At 41.7% G+C, this 21,918-nt stretch overlaps 1 protein-coding gene across 2 annotated transcripts in view; it reads left to right on the top strand.

Annotated features, from left to right (window-relative positions):
* The window catches only part of trim33 (tripartite motif containing 33), a 242,703-nt gene that overhangs the window by 211,337 nt on the left and 9,448 nt on the right, over window positions 1-21,918 (top strand). For both annotated transcript variants that reach the window (XM_038820775.1, XM_038820776.1), the window contains exons 14-18: window positions 10,647-10,815; window positions 12,498-12,850; window positions 14,276-14,399; window positions 15,869-15,943; window positions 20,093-20,245. In XM_038820775.1, coding sequence (XP_038676703.1) covers window positions 10,647-10,815; window positions 12,498-12,850; window positions 14,276-14,399; window positions 15,869-15,943; window positions 20,093-20,245 — 874 coding nt within the window. The remainder of the gene's footprint in view (window positions 1-10,646; window positions 10,816-12,497; window positions 12,851-14,275; window positions 14,400-15,868; window positions 15,944-20,092; window positions 20,246-21,918) is intronic.

Here is a 21,918-nt window from a genome sequence, read left to right on the forward strand (position 1 = left end):
AGAAATAGGTGTCACTGTTTGAAAAATAAGGGATTTCTCATGAAAGATGGAGATGAGAATATTTTTTGCAGGTCTTTGGAGCTCTTTTCTTCAAAATGCGGTGGAAGCAGAATCTGAATATTTTTAAGACACAGCTGGATAGAATCTTGATAAGCAAGCGGTGAAAGGTTATTTATCGGAGACCGGTTGGAATGTGGGGTTGAGGTTACAATCAGATCATCCATGATCTAATTGAATGGCGCAGGAGGCTAAAGGGGCTGACTGGCTTCCTATTCCTAATTTATATCACCCCCAATTCCTCTAACTCTAACCACCTCAATTAGGTAATCTGGAGCTATCTGATTTACTGCTCGATTCAGTAGGTTATTAGTGGCTTTACTTTCGACGTGGTGCATTCATCCTTTATTTTTGTGCTGGGTGGGGGCTTGTTGCGCCCTGTTGTTTGAGGTATCATCAATCTCTGATGCTTGGCACATGTTCTGTCTCTCATTTTCCCATTGGTCCTTCAATCACAGGCTGTTTCTCTCCTACATTTGCTGCTGATAGGCTCAAATGCACCTCACTAGTGAGCCCCTCGGTAGCATGTGTGGTAGAGAAATAGCCTGTGATTGGGGGAACAACTCCCTAAAGATTCCATCGTTACCATATTCGGGGGTGACTTTTCTCTCATTGGTTCTTACTGGTTCTTACGTAATTGCATTTTCCCAGGCTTCGGGGCTTTTGACAGAGAGGTTGCTTGCAGCCTACCTCTTCCTCTTTTTCAATCTGGACTGGAACTAAAAAATGGCAAAATTCTGGGGACTTCAAAACTCAGTCTATATTTTAATAAAATTGGGAGTTATTAAAACACCATTTAATCTGCCAATTCTACTTTAAAGCCGCTTCGTAGATTTCCACTAAAGTTGATCCTTGCCTTTGAAATGCATATTTTAATAAATGGGGTCTTAGTTGTAAAAATGCAACATGATTGGCTCTATCTGGAAATGTCTGTCCTCTTGGCTCGTTTCTGCTATTTCAAATAAAATCAAATTCTACCTGCATGAAGCTGGAGTCACCAGGCTGCCCCAAAGCATTTTACAAGTGAAGTGCTTTTTGAAGTTTAGTCACTGTTATATGGCAAACACAGCAACCAACCATTTTATGAATTTATTTGATCTGTGGATGTGTGCAACAGCATTGAAGATCCATCCCGAGTTGCAATGGGAAGGTGACAATGCGATGTTTGTATTACTGTAGTCTTTCTGACAGTGCTCTCACAATGGTATTGGGTAGGGAATTCCAGGATATTGAATTGGCTTTGAAGGAATGGTGATTATGTTAAAATAAGAACAGTTTTGCTTTACAAGGGAATTTGCATATGATAGGGTGGATGGTGGAATCTGATTTTTGCAAAAAGTGCCCTGTTTCTTGGCACAATTGTCACTGCACATAATCATTACGTTTGAAGTGCTAATGTTTGTAAAGGTGCAATACAAATGTTTTTGTTTCCTTGATCACAACTGGGAAGGTTAGAAGAGGGACAACATTTTTTTGTTGGGATGGTAATGAGAACTTATTTAGTTACTATCAAATAATTATATTTCCTTCTAGAGCAAGCCAGTCTGAGCTAGGTAGCAGACAAAATTGCTGTTAGTTTTTGTGGATTCTCAGTATCAAATTACTATGAAGGCAGCTGGCTCTGGGGATCAAAGGGCTCATCTCTATGAAAAAGGTGCTAACCACATAAATAAAGGCTGACTACCCTTGACAGGTACTTGATAACCTTTTACAAGACGTGTTGAAACAGCAGGCAGCTAAATCATGACTAATTTGATCAATAAGAACACTCGCAGCTAATTAAGTTAGATCAACCAGGAAAGGATAGTACAGTATAAATAATGGGAACTATTATTTTGATTTAGTTGAGCGACTGTCTGCTTTCAGCGCAAGGTGAGCATGATCCTCCCTTTATTGTAACAATATTTACATTTAAAGTTTAGATTCTACACTCGAAATTCGAATTTTGACCATAGGACATAGGAAGAGAATTAGGCCACCTGGCCCATCGAATCTGCTCCGCCATTTAATCATTGCTGATATTTTTCTCATCCCTATTCTCCTGCCTTCTTCCCATAACCTCTGATCCCCTTGTTAATCAAGAACCTATCTATCTCTGTCTTAAAGACACTCAGTGATTTGGCCTCCACAGCCTCCTGCAGCAAAGAGTTCCACAGATTCATCACACTCTGGCTGAAGAAATTCCTCCTCATCTCTGTTTTAAAGGATCATCCCTTTTGTCTGAGATTGTGTCCTCTGGTTCTAGTTTTTCCTACATCCTCTCCACGTCCACTATATCCAGGCCTCGCAGTATCCTGTAGGTTTCAATAAGATCCCCTCCCCCTCATCCTTCTGAACTCCAACGAGTACAGACCCAGAGTCCTCAAACATTCCTCATATGGCAAGCTCTTCATTCCAGGGATAATTCTTGTGAATGTCCTATGGACCCTTTCCAAGGCCAGCGCATCCTTCCTTCGATACAGGGCCCAAAATTGCTCAATACTCCAAATGGTGTCTGACCAGAGCCTTATACAGCCTCAGAAGTGCATCCCTGGTCTTGTCTTCTAGCCCTCTCGACATGGATGCGAACATTGCATTTGCCTTCCTAACTGCTGACTGAACCTGTACATTAACCTGAAGAGAATCTTGAACAAGGACTCCTAGTACCTTTTGCGCTTCTGATTTCCTAAGCATTTTCCCATTTAGAAAATAGTCTATGCCTCCATTCTTCCTTCCAAAAAGTGCATGACCTCTCACTTTTACACATTTGTATTCCATCTATCACTTCTTTACCCACTCTCCTAGCCTACCCAAGACCTTCTGCAGCCCCCCTGATTCCTCAATACAATCTGTGCCTCTACACATCTTTGTATCACCTGCAAACTTAACAACAGTGCCTTCAGTTCTTTCTTCCACATCAATAATGTATATTGTGAAACGTTGTGGTCCCAGCACTGACCCCTGAGGCACACCACTAGTCACTGGCTGCCATCCTGAAAAATACCTCATTATTCCCACTGCCTTCTATCAGTCAGCCAATCCTTTATCCATGCCAGGATCTTACCCTTAAAATCATGGGCTATTAACTTATTTAACAGTCTCCTATGCGGCAACTTGTCAAATGCCTTCTGGAAATCTAACTAAATCACATCTACCGGTTCTCCTTTGTCTAGCTTCCTTGTTACCTCTTCAAAGAATTTTAACAGATTTGTTGGACATGACCTCCCCTTGACGAAGCTGTGCTGGCTCCAACCTATTTTATTATGTACTTCCAAGAACTCCGTGATCTCTTTAATAATGGACTTCCAGATCTTACCAATAGAACATAGAACGGTACAGGCCCTTCGGCCCACGATGTTGCACCGTCCTGTGAAACCCTTCTAAAGTCCCTCTACGCTATTCCCTTATCGTCCATATGCCTATCCAATGACCATTTGAATGCGTTTAGTGTTGGCGAGTCCACTACTGTTGCAGGCAGGGCATTCCACGCCCTTACTACTCTCTGAGTAAAGAACCTACCTCTGACATCTGTCCTATATCTATTTCCCCTCAATTTAAAGCTATGTCCCCTCGTGCTGGACATCACCATCCGAGGAAAAAGGCTCTCGATGTCCACCCTATCTAACCCTCTGATCATCTTGTATGCCTCAATTAAGTCCCCTCTTAACCTTCTCTCTAACGAAAACAGCCTCAAGTCCTTCAGCCTTTCCTCATATGATCTTCCCTCCATACCAGGCAACATTCTTGTAAATCTCCTCTGTACCCTTTCCAATGCTTCCACATCCTTCCTATAATGTGGCGACCAGAACTGCACACAATACTCCAAATGCGGCCGCACCAGAGTTTTGTACAACTGCAACATGACCTCATGGCTCCGAAACCCAATTCCTCTACCAATAAAAGCTAACACACCGTACAACTTCTTAACAACCCTCTCAACCTGGGTGGCAACTTTCTGGGATCTATGGACATGGACACCGAGATCTCTCTGCTCGTCCACACTACCAAGAATCTTACCATTAGCCCAGTACTCTGCCTTTCTGTTATTCCTTCCAAAATGAATCACCTCACACTTTTCTGCATTAAACTCCATTTGCCACCTGTCAGCCCAGCTCTGCAGCTTATCTATGTCCCTCTGTAACTTGTAACATCCTTCTGCACTGTCCACAACTCCACCGACTTTAGCGTCATCTGCAAATTTACTCACCCATCCTTCTACGCCCTACTCCAAGTCATTTATAAAAATGACAAACAGCAACGGCCCCAAAACAGATCCTTGTGGCACACCACTAGTAACTGGACACCAGTCAGAGCATTTCCCATCAACCACCACTCTTTGTCTTCTATCAGCTAGCCGATTTCTGATCCAAACTGCTAAATCACCCTGAATCCCATGCCTGCGTATTTTCTGCAATAGCCTACCGTGGGGAACCTTATCAAACGCTTTACTGAAATCCATATACACCACATCAACTGCTTTACCCTCGTTTGGTCATCTTCTCAAAGAACTCAATAAGGTTTGTGAGGCACGACCTACCCTTCATAAAATCGTGTTGACTATCTCTAATCAAATTATTCCTTTCCAGGTGATTATACATCCTATCTCTTATAAACCTTTCCAAGACTTTTCCCACAACAAAAGTACGGCTCACTGGGACTTATCTATTTTCACACTTTCCAGAATCGCTAACACCTCCTCCTTATGAACCTCAAGCCTTTCTAGTCTAGTAGCCTGTATCTCAGTATTCTCCTCGACAACTTTTTTTCCTGTGTGAATACTGACGAAAAATACTCATTTAGCACCTCTCCTATCTCCTCGGACTCTACGCACAACTTCCCACTACTGCCCTTAACTGGCCCTACTCTTACCTTAGTCATTCTTTTATTCCTGACATACCTATAGAAAGCTTTAGGGTTATCCTTGATCCTACCTGCCAAAGACTTCTCATGTCCTCGCTTGGCTCTTCTTAGCTCTCTCTTCTTAGCTCTCTCTTTAGAGCCTTCCTAGCTAACTTGTAACTCTCAAGCGACCCAACTGAACCATCACGTCTCATCTTCACATAGGTCTCCTTCTTCCTCTTGACAAGTGATTCAATTGCTTTAGTAACCCATGGTTCCCTCACTCGACCACTTCCTCCCTGCCTAACAGGTACATACTTATCAAGGACACGCAGTAGCTGTTCCTTGAACATGCTCCACATTTCCATTGTGTCCATCCCCTGCAGTTTTCCTCTCCAGGCGATGCATCCTAAGTCTTGCCTCATCGCATCATAATTGCCTTTCCCCCAGCAATAACTCTTGCCCTGCGGTTTATACCTATCCCTTTCTATCGCTAAAGTAAACGTAATCGAATTGTGGTCACTATCACCAAAATGCTCACCTACCTCCAAATCTAACACCTGTCCTGGTTCATTACCCAGTACCAAATCCAATACGGCCTTGCCTCTTGTTGGCCTATCTACATACTGCATCAGGAGACCCTCCTGCACACATTGGACAAAACGGATCCATCTAAAGTACTCGAACTATAGTGTTTCCAGTCAATATTTCGAAACTTAAAGTCCCCCATAACAACTACCCTGTTATTTTCGCTCCTATCCAGAATCATCTTTGCAATCCTTTCCTCTACATCTCTGGAACTTTTCGGAGGCCTATAGAAAAGCCCTAACAGGGTGACCTCTCCTTTCCTGTTTCTTAACTCAGCCCATACTACCTCAGTATTCGAGTCCTCATCAAATGTCCTCTCAGCCACCGTAATACTGTCCTTGACTAACAATGCCACCCCTCCCCCCTCTCTTACCACCTTCCCTGAACTTACTGAAATATCTAAACCCCGGCACCTGCAACAACCATTCCTCACCCTGCTCTATCCATGTCTCCGAAATGGCCACAACATCGAAGTCCCAGGTACTAACCCATGCCGCAAGCTCACCCACCTTATTCCGGATGCTCCTGGCATTGAAGTAGACGCACTTTAGACCACCTTCCTTCCTGCCGGTACACTCCTGCAACTTTGAAACCTTACTCATGACCTCGCTACTCTCAGCTTCTTGTGTCCTGGAGCTACAATTCAGGTTCCCAATCCCCTGCTAAACTAGTTTAAACCCTCCCGAAGAGCATTAGCAAACCTCTCCCCGAGGATATTAGTACCCCTCTGGTCCAGGTGTAGACCATCCCGTTTGTAGAGGTCCCACCTACCCCAGAATGAGCCCCAATTGTCCAGGAATCTGAAACCCTCCCCCTGCACCATCCCTGCAGCCACGTGTTCAACTGCTCTCTCTCCCTATTCCTCGACTCGCTGGCACGGGTAACAACCCAGAGATAATAACTGTTTGTTCTAGCTCTAAGTTTCCACCCTAGCTCCCTGAATTCCTGCCTTACATCCCTATCCCTTTTCCTACCTATGTCGTTGGTACCTATGTGGACCACGACTTGGGGCTGCTCCCCCTCCCCCTTAAGGATCCCGAAAACACGATCTGAGACATCGCAGACCCTGGCATCTGGGAGGCAACACACCAACCGCGAATCTCTCTCGTTCCCACAGAATCTCCTATCTATCCCCCTAACTATGGAGTCTCCAATGACTAATGTTCTACTCCTTTCCCCCTTCCCTTCTGAGCAACAGGGACAGACTCTGTGCCAGAGACCTGTACCCCATGGCTGACCCCTGGTAAGTCGTCCCCCCCCCCAAAACAGTATCCAAAACGGTATACCTGTTACTAAGGGGAACGACCACAGGGGATCCCTGTACTGATTGCTTACCCCCAGCCCCTCTCTCCGTCACCCATCTATCTTTATTCTTTGGCATAACTATCTCCCTGAAGCTTCTATCTATGACCCCCTCTGCCTCCCGAATGATCCGAAGTTCATCCAGCTCCAGTTTCCTAACACGGTTTTTGAGGAGCTGGAGTTGGGTGCACTTCCCACAGATGAAATCAGCAGGGACACTGACGGCGTCCCTCACCTCAAACATTCTGCAGGAGGAGTATTGTACTGCCTTCCCTGACATCACCTCTAGATTAAAAAAAACACAAGAAAAAGAAAGGAAGAGCTTACCTGATATTCCCTCAAACCCTGCTCCCGCTGAAAGGTAAGCAAATTTTTAAAGGCACTCGCTCACCTTCACGACAGGCCCCTGCTCCCGCTTCCCAACGACCGTGGTTTTTCTTTGGTTAGAGGAGGAGGTAGGGGGTGAAACACTGACGAAGTGTTTCGGGTTTAACTGTCACTTGACAACAGCCCCTCCACAAACCACCTTCAAATTAGGCTGACCGCACTGCACGTATGCAAATTTCCCTGGAACAGCCAATCAGTAGTTCTGCTCTGCTGCCCGCTTGCCTTCACTCGAACTCCTCGGGTCTCTTTCGCAGGTACACCTTCAAATTAGGCTGACCGCGCTGCATGTATGCAAATTTCCCCGGAACAGCCAATCAGTAGCTCTGCTCTGCTGCACTCTGCAATGACCGAAGTCAGGCTAACTGGCCTATAATTTCCCGTCTCCTCCCTTCTTAAACAGCAGCGCTACATTAGCCACTTTCTAGTCCTCTGGGACCCTTCCTGCCTCAGATGATTCCTGAAAGATCACCACCAATGCCTCCGCAATCTCATCAGCTATCTCTTTTAGACCCCTGGGGTGTAGTCTATCTGGTCCAGGTGATTTATCCACCTTCAGATCTTTCAGTTTCCCCAGAACCTTCCCCTTAGTGATGGCCACTACAGCCACCTCTGCCCCCATTCTCCTGGAGCTCTGGTATCCCACTGGTGTCTTACACCGTGAAGACTGTTGCAAAGTAACTATTCAGTTCTTCTGCCATTTCTTTGTTTCCGATTGTTACTTCTCTAGCCACATTTTTCAGTGGTCCAATGTCTATTTTTGCCTCTTACCTTTTATATATTGAAAATAGAAACTCTCCCTATCTTCTTTTATATTACTAGCTACTTTGCACTCATATTTCTTCTACTCTTTCCCCCCCCCCCCCCTCAGTTGTCATCTGCTCACTTTTAAAGGCTTCCCAATCCTCTGGCTTCCCACTAATCCTCACCACTCTTTATGCTTTTTCTTTTTCTTTTATGCTGTCCTGGACTTTCCTTGTCAGCCGTGGATGCCTTGTCCTCCCCTTATCATGTTTCCTCCTCCTTGGGATGAATTTCTGTTGTGCCTCCCAAATAACCCCCCAATCCTCCTGCCATTGCTGTTCCACTGTCTTCCCTGCTGGGCTCGTTTTCCAATCAACTCTGGCAAACACTTCCCTCATGTCTTTGTAGTTAGCCTTATGTAATTGTAATACCGTTATGTCTGATTCCAGCTTCTCCGTCTCAAACTGCAGGGTAAATTCTTTTCATCATATTGTGGTCACTGCGCCCCAAGGGTTCCTAAAGTTCCCTAATCAAGTCTGCCTCATTACACATCACCAAATCCAGAATTGTCTGTTCCCTAAGCTCTGTCATAAGCTGCTCCAAAAAAACATCTCTCAGATATTCCACAAATTCCTTTTCTTGGGTTCCATTACCAACCTGATTTTTCTCCGTCCACCTGTATATTGTAGTCCCCCATGATTATTGTAAATAATTGCCTTTTTTTACCTGCCTTTTCTATCTCCTATTTATTTTCTGCCCCACATCCTGCCAACTGCTCGGGGCCTGTACATAACTCCCATCAGGGTCTTTTTACCTTTCGATTCCTCAACTCTACCCACAGAGATTCTATGCCTTCTGATCCTATATCGCTCCTTGCCAACGATTTGACTTCACTCCTTACCTTGTTCCATATACTGCGTGCATTTGGGTACAACACCCTCGGTCCTGCATTGATCACCTCCCTTCTCATACTTGTCACCTATTTTCCTGTGCCTGAGGGTGATGTTTTTTGTTCTCTATTTCCCCATCAGTTATGACACCTTCTAAGCTAACACTTTGGTTCCCACTCCTCTCTCTCTCCTTTTCCCCCCCCCCCCCCGATCACTATTTGTGGGTACACCCCAAAGATGCACTGCACCACTCCTCTTTCCCCCCCCCCCCCCCCCCCGGGCCATAATAGTTTAAATCCTCCCGAGTGACTCTAGCAAACCTCCCAGCCACGGTATTGGTGCCCCTCCAGTTTAGATGCAATCTGTACTTGTGCAGGTCCCACCTGCCCAGAAGCGAGCCCAATGGTCCAGAAATCTTCTGATCTTTCCCTCATGAACTGATAATGTCTCAATTGATGCTCTCAACAACTGTGAATTGCATGTTTGTTTCTTTAACAAATCTCTATATAGTTTAGCCTTCTGTGTCATGGATTCATGAACCACATCTCCTGTACACTCTTGGGGTGCCGACATCAAGACCAGAACTTCTCGCCCGAAGTCAATTAAACGGGCAGCACTGTGGCACAATAGTTAGCCCTGTTGTCTCACAGCTCTAGGGTCCCGGGTTCAATTCCAGCCTCGGGTGATTGCCTGTGTGGAGTTTGCACTTCCTCCCCATGTGTGCTGGGTTTCCTCCCATAGTCCAAAGATGTGCCGGTTAGGTGGATTGGCCATGCTAAATTGCCCCCTAGTGTCCAAAAGGTTACGTGGAGTTACAAGGTTACGGGTTGGGGTGGAGGCATGAGCTGAAGTGGGGTTCACTTTCCAAGGGCTGGTGCAGACTCGATGGGCCAAATGGCCGCCTCCTGCACCGTAAATTCTATGGTTCCTTGATGACCTTTAAATAGTCCATCAAATATTTCTGTCCCGCTCACGATGATTTCTGTGGCCGGTGGGACTGAAAATGTACACCTTGGTGAAGAGATACATTACTGAGGAGAGGACCTCCACAATATCCAGGATGTTATAATCTGCTGGAACTTGATAAAAACAGCTTCTGGAGGATGACGAACATAGATTTGTCCCTTTTGACTTGGACCATGTCCTCGGACCCTTTCCGATTTGGCTGCATTGATCTTAAGTTGAGAGCAAACATGAGCAGTAGGTCTGATCTGGGATAGTACAATGTGAATTATAATCCTAATACAAACATTTATTGTCGAATGAGTTGAAAAATTCTATGCTTTTGACTGGCAAATTAGTGGTAATTATTTTAAGTTTTCTGCTTCAGGGAGAAATGTTAAGCTGGGGAATGAACTATTTCCATTTTGTGTATCCAATGTGTTCATAGACTGCTTCTAGGTTCCATTTAGTGCAGAGTAAAGCTGCCTCTGCACTGTCTCAATTATGCGCCTCAACCTAATCTCTCAAAGCTTCCTCTGTTGTCTAATTGCCACATTGGTCAACTATGGACTTCGGAGATTGCTAATTTCACATGATGCTGATTTTCTTTTGAGGGTGAGGCATACAGAATGGTATTTTGTTGTGTTTTTATGTTGTTTGATGGAGAGTAACCAAACTCATTTGAAGCAGGGTTAGGTATTACTTCCTGACATTCTAATTTGGATCTGATCAAGAAGAGAAATTGGATTTGAACTATCCTGATTTGAGTTCAGTCAGTTTAAATACAGTTCAAGAGCTCAGCACAACCAAATATTGCTATGCATTTTGTGTATCGGTGTGAAATGTCATAAATCTGAATTTGCATTTGTGTGTGATTTTAAAATGAGCCTGAGCATACTGATTATAAGTGTTTCTTTACAGCTGTAGCTCCTCTGGTAAAGCTCAAGGTACAGAGAGGGGGATTTCCGTCTTCAGACCAGATCAAATCAAAGTGAAGCAAGAGCCAGGCACAGAGGATGATGTGTGCAGTTTCTCTGGTGCTTCTGTAAAGCATGAGCATTTTGAAGATGGCCGGAGAAGTGCTTGCATGGTAAACTTGAAGTACTTTAAGGTTAATCAAATTAATCTGGTGCATTTTTCAGCGCTTGTCCTTTGCTTGAATGAGATGTTAATTTGAGCTCCGACGTAAAAGATGTGTTTTTTAATGCAGCCTAATTAATGCATTCAAATCCTATGTCAACAATGTTTTTAACCATCAGATTAGTGCTGAAATGTTCAGCTCTAGAATGTTTAAAATTTTATACCATACCTTCTAAAAGGAAAGTCGATTTGTAAAACCACTGTTGGAATAACTTGATGTTGCTCCAATCGCTAAGACTGCGCATATATATATATTTCATTGCAGTTTTAGCTGGTGACTAATACAGAGGATTATGTTACTCTGAAGTCAACTGAATAAAGTGTAGGGTTGATGAGCTCTGTGATAGTGTCACAGTAAATTGGCACTTTAGGCTTCAAGTGTAATGGAGGTATTGATTAATTTGAATCTACCTCAATTATTTGGATACCTTCTCCGATTCGGCCCCCTCTTATTGCCTTATTTATACTGCGCAAGGGTCTATATATCAGATATATGCTGCATATATCTATAGTAAATCATTGGAACTCCTCTTGTCACAAACATTGCATTACTCTCCTTCCTGATGCGATTTGGTTACAAATTGGCAGTACACACAAACCAGTAAGTTGGCTGTTCTTGAAAATGCAACTGAATGGTACGGTGAGGAGGAATCTAAAGGAGGAGTATATTATAAGGCTGATGCAATTAGGAAGGTTCAAACGATATATGCAAGCTGCGTTTCCATCATTTGAAATTTAATCTGAACTCCACTGAATGAGTTACACCCCTGTAACATATTCCTTGGCCGATGTTCTGTATAGTACACAGGACTGTACTTTCAGGATTGATTTCATTCAGATTGCTTTTCACACTGAGAACCCTATACAAAGAGAATTCAGTTTCCTTAATACAAAAATGAATATTTTATCAGTCTCCTTTTTGTTTACATGAAAGTTGCGCACAAAAGAAAGAAATTCCCACAGAAACCGTGGTGAAATCAAAGTGGAGCTAACTGAAATGTAACTTCGAGCTTTACGCATTGGTGACTAACTGTTTTTACAGTGTTAGTTCTGGCCCAATCACCCTTTTTCTGTCATGATAAAAATAAAGTTATCAGAATTTAGAAATTTGGGGTAAAATTGGGATATTCGCACAGTATATTTCAATTTCTAAAGAGAATGCATTTTAATAATAGGAATACGAACTGTATACGGTAGACTAACAAGGCCTGCACTTTTGAAAGCAACTGTGATAGTTCAGCTTTTCCCATGATATCAAAGAGACCTTGCAGGACTTTTAAAAATCTAAAGTACAATTTTTGCACCAGAGTATTTCCATGTGGGTACTTTTTCTGGCATTAAGTGGAAAACAGACCAGGTGGTACCCTGTAAGGAGAAGGGGGGAAGCACAAGAATCACCTGAGGCAGGCTCCGTCCTCTCACTGGCCATTTTGAAGTGATTGAAGCACGGGCCTAGGAGCAACTTCATTTCCTTGGTGCTTGGACAAAGAATAGTGTGTGGGACAAAGAATAATGTGTGGGCTGCTGAGACAGTAACTTGGACATTGAGATGCAAGAGAAATTAAATTTCATCATGTTTGTTTAAAACATTTATTCCTGAATAATCCACATGCTAACCTCCTCCAAATTTAGATGAGCAGTCCTGAAAGCAGCTTGACGCCACCTCTTTCCAACAACTTGTACTCTGAGAGCGAGACCGATATAGAGGGTCTTCGGCAAGTTGAAAACCACGTGAAGATGGAAATTTCCGATAAGATAGGAAGTTGCAGGCAATTGATGAATATCATAAATGGAAAGTCCCCAATCCGTAATTTTGCGCATCGCTCGCCACGAGTAGGAGGGGACAACAGCAATAACAAGGATGAAGACCCCAATGAGGACTGGTGCGCTGTGTGTCAGAATGGAGGAGATCTACTATGTTGCGATAAATGTCCAAAGGTTTTCCACCTAGCATGTCATGTACCTACACTTCTCAACTTTCCCAGGTAAGTCTACCCTATCCTTAACATTAGATAGTAGTAGCAAGTTTCAGATTCATTTTACTGAAAGGAACAGTAAGTAGCAATGAGTTATCATGTGGAAGTAACTTTAATAATACCTTTTTAATATTTGAACTTGTCCCAAATTAAGCTATCGCATGTGCAATGGATTTTACTCAGTTGTATGTTGTTCTAAATTTAGTTGCATGGTGCATGGGTCTGTAATACATTCCAGTGCTTCACGCTGCATGTAAAGCTCCCAAATAAATTTGGTGTTGGATGCAGATAACTGAATGTCATGTCAGTCAGCCTGTGAGGGCGGCACAGTGGGTTAGCCCTGCTGCCTCATGGCGCCGAGGCCCCAGGTTCGATCCCAGCTCTGGGTCACTCAGTGTGGATTTGCACATTCTCCCCGTGTTTGCGTGGGTTTCGCCCCCACAACCTAAAGATACGCAAGGTAGGTGGATAGAGCACGCTAAATTGCCCCTTTAATTGGAAAAAAATTAATTGGGTACACTAAATTTAAAAAAAAATATATCAGTGGCCTGTGTCATAAAATGTATTAGAAGGTTTATTGAATGAGATTTCCGTTTCTCCTTAAAGAGGAGCACTAATTAAGTACCAGTACCCTGAGGAAGCATACTACAGCTTATGTTCCCTCAGTGAGTCTGATTCAAGCCTACTCAACCAAGGGAAAACCATGTCAGCCCTCAATGCATTGACATACAACTTCAATGCCTGTATCTACCATGTAATGTATCATAATACAGGAAAGCATGCACTTTTCCAATTCTGTAAAAACTTGTTTTAAAAACAAATGTATCCTGTTCACTTGAAACAATATTCAAGGCAACTTTGGTCCTAATCAGTTGATCTATGTTTTATATTAACTCTACTAATATATAAAATCAGTACAGAAACAGACCACCACGGACTCAACATAGGTTTAACGACATAATGATAAAGAAATTAAACCATTCTGTGGACACAGGTGTGATGTGCACTTACATTCCACGTTCCTAATAAAGGCACTTGGGGAAGTAATAGCAAAAGCAAAGGAAGTGGAAAGAAAAGGAAGTAAAAATGTGAACCAAAAGTGAGAAGTGAAGCAAAATGAGAAATCTGAAGAAAAAAACGAGGAAGATAAAAATAGAGAAATTAAAAACGTGCAAAGAACTGTCAAAAACCAAAACCAGAACTATTTGAGCTAAAAATTGGATGTGGATAAAATGAATTACTCAGTCCCGCACTGTAAAGGAATCCTAACTTTTGAACCTGTGGTTAATTAGACTGTTCAGTGACAGTGGAAGATATTACAGTGATCGCTATTGCAACTATTGATGTGCATATTTCCAATTTGCCCAGAATATTTGATGATTAAACACTATTTTGACCACCTCTTTTTTTTTTTGTTTTTTGTTCCTACTTAAGTGGGGAGTGGATCTGCACATTTTGTCGGGACCTGTCCAAACCAGAAGTTGTGTATGACTGTGACAATCTGCATCATATAAAGAAGGGAAAAACTGGACCAAGTCTGGCCCCAGTTGACCAAAGGGTGAGTGTTGTTTATTAATGAAGAAAAGTTTACTCTATATAAATATATGACTGGCTAAGAATTGAAAGGGAAGCAAAAAACGTACTTGGGTATATTGTCAGTGTTGGTCAGGGAGTGCATCAGGAGTTGGTACTTGGACACTATATTGCTCGTGACCTGTGTCAGACCCTAAACTGAAAACCAAATATAAACTTTTTTCAACATTGTCGCTCCAAATTAGAGAAGGTAGCGGAGATGGATGATATTCCTGATGCTCTGCAGAAAATTTCGAGCGGTTGCAAATAAGTTGTTAATGAGAACTATTGGTGGTGCATATTGGTAGATAATGAATTGAATAGAATTATTATATTGAAAGTCATGGGGGGGGGAAGTGGAGAAGAATGGATTAGGGAATTAAAGGCATTAGAAGACTGGTCAATGCAGTACAGGATAGGTCTAGAGATTATGCTGAGGTTTCACAAGCATTACTTCTAACATACTTGTAAGTTCTGTGCTTAGTATTGGTTGCCATGTAACAGAGTTTACAGGTATTGATGAGGATAAAGAGAAATGCATCCAGGCTAAGTGTAATATGCTATGAGGACAGGTTAGAGCAGTTGAAGCTCCTCCTGTCCTAAAAGAAAATAATTAGGGGAGAACCTCACGGAAATATATCAAACTCTATATAGTACAATAAGGTAAATTTGATGGAAAATAATTTTAAAACATGCTAGAAAATAATTGAAGTTAATGGAAAGCAAGTTAAAATGGATATTATGGGAATAAATTTACTTACTAATAAATGTTTGGAATAATCTACCAATTAGTTTGGAATAAGGATGTTTAAAAGTGCTAAAAGATGTTAATATTTCAAGTTGGGATTCAAGCCTGGGCCAAGTGACTATGCTTTTCATTCTGAACAGGGGAGGCAGTGGCATATTGTTACTGGACAAGTAATCCAGAGACCCAAAGTGCTGCTCTGGAGTCCCAGGTTCAAATCCTGCCACTACAGATGGTGAAATTTGAATTCAATAAAAATCTGGTGATGTCCATGAAACAGTTGTCGATTATCGTAAAAACCCATCTAATTCATTAATATCCTTTAGAGAAGGAAATGTGGCATCCTTACTTGGTCTGGCCTATATGTGACTCCAGACCCACAGCAATGTGGTTGACTCTTAACTGCCCCTCGGGGCAATTAAGGATGGGCAATAAATGCTGGCATAGCCTGTGATACCCACGTCCCATGAACAATTTTAAACAATGAACAGCAGAGAAGGCTCGAGGGGCCAAATTACATTTGTTCTTGCGATTTTATTGATTTTGCCCCTCAAATTTTAGATTTCAAACTGTCAGTCAGATAGAGTTAGTCAAATTTCTTGAATATTTCAACAACAACCTATCTCAATTGTATCTCAACCTGTTGCATGACATACAGTCCAATCTTGTTTTGCAAATTTATTAACTAGTGTTTTTTCTTTTTTTAATAGATGTGTGAACGTCTCCTGTTATATCTGTATTGTCATGAAATGAGCATTGCATTCCAAGAACCTGTTCCTTCCTCTGTAAGTGTCCTGAATTTGGAGCCGTGTCCCATCTCCGAAATGCTTCTGTATTTTAATACCTATGACATTAAAAGAGCTATTGTGGGGGCAGCACGGTTGCACAGTGGTTAGCACTGCGGCCTCACGGTGCTGGGTTCGATCCTGGCTCTGGGTCACTGTCCGTGTGGAGTTTGCACGTTCTTCCTGTGTTTGCGTGGGTTTCACCCCCCACAACCCAAAAGATGTGCAGGTTAGATGGGTTGGCCATGCTAAAAAATTGCCTCTTAATTGGAAAACATTAATTGGGTATTCTAATTTTTTTTTTTTTTGAAAAAGCTATTGCAATGCGCACATGAGTTGAAAGCAGTTAGTGTGAGCCTCTTGTGTCAGATCCACTTATGATCTCTAAAGCCATTTGGTGAAGGGTATCCCTAGAGCTGGGCATTGTCACGGGCAGGGCAGGAAATTTGGAGTGCTGTTGACTTTTAATGGCTCTCCAAATTTTACCGTCCCGCCTATGACAGCACCATCCACTATCAGGACCATGAAATCCTGTGCAATATTTACTTTTATTAACATTTTATACACAGTTACAGATTACAAGCACGTACTTCCAGACCCAACAATTATAGTTTTAAGTTGGTGTCTATTGGGTCACAATTAAAATCGCACTTAATGGCTACTAAATGCCTACAATTAAACACAATGATTTAAAACATGTAGTGGACTAATATAAATATTAATATTATAAATATGGTTTATTTTCATCATTTAACTCTAGATGGGTGCAATGGTGCATTAAGGAGATGCTTCTGCATTGTCTACCGCACTGTATCTAGCTCTGGCACCTGCTTACGCATGTACCCTCACATGCCTGGATTCCGACATAATCCATCCTATTGTTTATGCTTGGTTCTGGCACCTGCTTGCGTATCCACCCTCAGAGCCTGGATTCTGAGGTATTTCCATGGGAGATATGCATAGGAAATATTATGACAATGATGTAATTACGGGGGTTTTGCTGTAATTGACATTTTATGTCAAAATTTCATGTTTTCACTTCTCCTTTTGGTGGCATCTTGTCTTCTGTCATTCTAATAGGCACTGCCACCCATATCTCTCCCTCCTGAGTGGCCTTTCTTCATCTGCAAAACTACTTACAGAGATTTGTCAGGCTGTTTACTGGGGATGTGATATTACAATTGATTCCAGCTCTACTCAACTACATGTACTTTCCAGCAGGGGTCATTAGAAAGTAATCAGGAAAATAACTTCTTAGCCTGAGAGCATTTGACACAGTCAATTTGCTTATTACATATTTAGATTCTTCAGTACCAAGTTACCTGCATGTATTGGTTCTTCTCTCCATGTTTACCTTGTGATCTATTAGGATACTTGTACACTGAGGATACTTAGAAACTGATTGTAATAAACTCCGTACAGTAAAAATACCGTTGAAATGTGAATTCATTCCTCTTCCTTTCACCCCCCCCGCAAAAAAATTGCATTCCTTTAACGCATCATTTTCCTTGAAATACATTTCTCCATTATGAAACCTGTATGCAATTAATTATTGATATCAGATGTATAGCATGCTCCACTGGTGTGTTAGAACTCTTATTCAAGTAGCTGGGGCAGTGTTGGCTGGAATTACTTTTTGAATGTATTTATCAACGAGGCTAAGACTGAATAAATTTGGGCAGCACGGTGGCACAGTGGTTAGCATTGCTGCCTACGGTGCTGAGGACCCGGGTTTGAATCCCGGCCCTGGGTCACTGTCCATGTGGAGTTTGCACATTCTCCCTGTGTCTGCGTGGGTTTCACCCCCACAACCCAAAAGATGTGCCCAGTAGGTGGATTGGCCACGCTAAATTGCCCCTTAATTGAAAAAAATAATTGGGTACTCTAAATAAAATAAATAAAAAGACTGAATAAATTTAGTACTTGTGTATAGCCACAATATCTGTAATTATTTACTTAAGTAGAACAGTTTTCTGTTTCAGTGGATTGTTAGTTGCAATTTTATCTTTAAGTCCCTACAGCCTAAACTCAAAATTGAACCTCTGAACTGTACCTTTCTTGTCATTTTATGTTAACGTGTTGATAACATGTACAGATGCCAGGACCTGCTAACACAAGCTTTCTGTTAGCAACAATGTTAAGAATGATTTTATTTGGTACTTGGCACTTTGGGATAGTGCCTCCCAGCCCCTTTTAACACTTTTATCCTCTACATTGAATAACAACTTGTTCTTGATGTTTGCAATCTTCATCTGTCCTCTAAATTAGGAATGCTCTGAAGGTATTTCATCAATAATAGCCCAGTTGGTAGCACTAATTGCCCTCTAGTCAGAAAGTTTTGGCATCGAGCTACTCAGACTTGAGCAGAACAATCTAGGCTGACATTCCAGTCCTGTACTAAAGGAGGTGGAGGTCAGAGGTGACTTGGAAGAGATGTTAAACCAATGCTATCTACCCTTTCAGGTGACAAGATACTGAGGCATTTCAAAGAAGAGCAGGGCGTCATCACTGGTGTCCTTGCCAATATTGACGCTCAGTGAACTTAACAAAGATGGGTTATCTGGTCATTATCACATTGTTGTTTTTGGAAGTTGACTACTTACAAATTAGCTGCCACAGTTCTATGTTTCAATTGGACTAGACTTCCAGTTGTGCTTCATTGGCTATAAAGTAGGACGTCCAGTAGTTGTAAAATGCGCTATATAAATATGAAAGGGTTTTTTCATCCATAAACATATTTCATAAACCTCCATTACTGTATGTTTATGGTCACTTCCAACAACCATCGCCTTGGTCTGAATTATTGGCATAACCATCTTGGAATCATTGATGTTGCCATCTTAGAATTTTTTTTCTTTTTTTAATATAAATTTAAAGTACCCAATTCATTTCTTCCAATTAAAGGACAATGAATCATTGATGTTGCCATCTTAGAATTTTTTTTCTTTTTTTAATATAAATTTAAAGTACCCAATTCATTTCTTCCAATTAAAGGACAATGTAGCGTGGCCAATCCACCTACCCTGCACATCTTTGGATTGTGGGGATGAAACCCACGTAAACACAGGGAGAATGTGCAAACTTCGCACGGACAGTGACCCAGGGCCGGGATCGAACCTGGGACCTCGATGCCGTGAGGCAGCTGTGCTAACCACTGCATCACCGTGCTGCCCAAGTGGCCACCTTACAATAACTGAATTTTTACAATACAGATGGAGGCTATTTGGTCTCTCGTGCCCCTGCTAACTTTCCAAGAGCAATTCAACTAGTCCTGCTCCTATGTTTTTCCCCTTGCCATACAGTTTTTTTCCCTTCAGAAAATTAGCCAGTTGCCTCTTGAAAGCAGTGACTGAATTTATCTTCATCACAATCTCAAGCTGTGCATTCCAGATCCGCTGAATAAACAGATTTTTGTCTTCATGTCACCTCTGTTTCTTTTGCTACTCACCTTAAATCAGTGTTCTCTGGTTCTTGACCCTTCTACCAACAGAATATTTCTCTTGTCTAGAGTCCTCATGCTTTTGAATACCTTTTTCAAATATCCACTCTTGGGAGAACAACACCAGCTTCTCCAATCTATCTACATAACTGAAATTCCCCATTCTGAGAACCATTCTCAAAAACCTTTTTTTTTTTGCAGCCTGTATGGTCTAGCCCCATCCTATATTTTGTAACCTGATCTCAATCTACACCCCCCTCCCCCACTTCCCACAATGAAATTCTGCTCTGAATTTGACGCCTTTCATATATTCCTTCCTTTCCACACCACTGCCAGCCTTACTGTGACCTGCCTAAACCATGTATCCTGGAATTTTCTCTTACTTCCATCACCTCATCCTTAAACTCCACCTCTTTCGCCAATCATTTGGTCGCCACTTATAAAATCACCTTTTAATAAGTCTGAATTGTCTTGAGATGTTTTTCTAAGTTAAAGCCACAAGATAAGAGTGTGGTAATTTTGTTCCCTGCATAACTCTTTAAAACAAAATTAAAAAGTATTTATACCAACTGGTAATAAAGTGGAACTATTTTCCACTGTTTTCCCTTACTCCGTATGCGATAAGTGTTGTGCAGACTGTTGGTACTTGGTCTACAGATATGACTGAAATATCCATAAAAGTGGAATTAAGCTGCGTTTTTTCTTCCCAGGTTCCTGATTACTACAGAATTATTAAGAATCCAATGGATTTATCCAGAGTGAAAATGAAATTACAGAAAAAACACTCTCAACATTACCAAACACCAGAGAACTTTGTAGCTGATATTAGGCTCGTTTTTAAGAACTGTGAGAAGTTCAATGAAGTAAGTATAATTTGTATTTTTCAAATGCTCCGAAACTTACCTGTTTCTTTAGGTGGTGAAGTTTTGCAATCCATATTAAGAGTTCATTTTCCATACTTAAGCCCAGATTTGAACTGAGTTTAATTTGATTTTCATCCAGAAGCTGGAAGTGAAGTATAGTCAGCATGCGCAACCAATTTTTTATTGAACTAAGTAATGGAGACGAGAGTAATGTAGCAAATTAAATAACACGTGGACTTTCAAAAGGCTTTTAGTTGTGTAAATTCAGGACTAAGGAGTGAAGTCAGGCCAAGTAGCAGAATGAATAGCTGTAAAACAGGGGTTAAAGGTAGTTACTCGGGCTGGCACAAGTTGGGAGTTGGTGTTCCACAAGATCAGGAACCACTTCACTATTTGCACTAATGGTTTGGAAAGCTTCACGGTGCCATGGTTCCAGGTTCAATTTGTGCGGAGTCTGCACTTTCTCCCTGTGTCTGCGTGGGTTTCCTCCGGGTGCTCCGGTTTCCTCCCACGGTCCAAAGATGTGCAGGTTTGGTGGATTGGCCATGCTAAATTGCCCTGAATGTCCAAAATGGTTAAGTGGTGTTGCTGGATGCAGACTCAATGGGCCAAATGGCCTCCTGCACTGTAAATTCTATGTATCTGAAATATAATATCCAAATTTGCAGGTTCCACCAAATTTAAAATACAGTTAATACTAAAGAAAATATAACAAGACATAATGAACTTGCAAATGGACGTGTAGATGCCAAATGGATTTCAGTATAGATAGGTGTGAAATGATACATTTTGGTCAGAGGAATGAGGAGGCCAGCTATACTTGGGAGTTTTAAATTTGAATTTAAAAACATAGTTAAAAGTAATGAGATAAAGAAGAGGTCTGCAGTTTATTCAAGGAATAGAATTCAAAAACCTGCAAGTTACGTTAAACTTGTACAAAGCCATGTTTAGAATACCATGCTCTGATCTGATCTTATCACAAAAAATATATGGAAGCAATAGAGAAAAGTGTGTCCCAAGGATGACCAAATTCTGTAAAATTCAATATGGTTGTAATATAAATTCATCAGTCACTGAAGTTGTAAATAGGAGAATTAAAGTATGTATTAATTGTTATTTAAAATTGTCATAAACTATTTATTTATTTATGGTACCTTAGAATAGGTACCGTATTGGACAGGCACATGGACAGCAGTAAATTGAAGTGGTGTAGGTTAGGTTGATCTTAGATTAGGATAAATGGTCGGCACAACATCGTGGACCTGTACTGTGCTGTACTGTTCTATGTCCTAATAGTAACACAGAAGGGTGCTATTCAGCCAGCAGTGTCTCTGCCAACTCTCGACTATTCCCACTCCCCATCCCTTTCCTAGTACCCATGCAAATCGTTCATTTCAGGTGCTTATCCAAATCCCTTTGAAACTGCCTCCACTATTTGCATTCCAGAAGTTAACCACTCATTTCAGATATTTTTCCTTGTGTATTATTGATTCTTTTGCCATTCACCTTAAATTGGTGTCCTCTGGATCTCAACAGTTTCTACTGTGTTCAGGTCCTTTATGATTTTGAATACCTCAATCAATTCGCCTCTTAACCAAAAAGGTCAATAAACACAACTTCTCAACCTGCCCATATAGCTGAAGTCCCTCATCTCTGGAACCACCGTTGTAGCT

Source organism: Scyliorhinus canicula, chromosome 15, assembly GCF_902713615.1.
Source record: "Scyliorhinus canicula chromosome 15, sScyCan1.1, whole genome shotgun sequence".
In the NCBI taxonomy this organism is placed as follows: domain Eukaryota; kingdom Metazoa; phylum Chordata; class Chondrichthyes; order Carcharhiniformes; family Scyliorhinidae; genus Scyliorhinus; species Scyliorhinus canicula.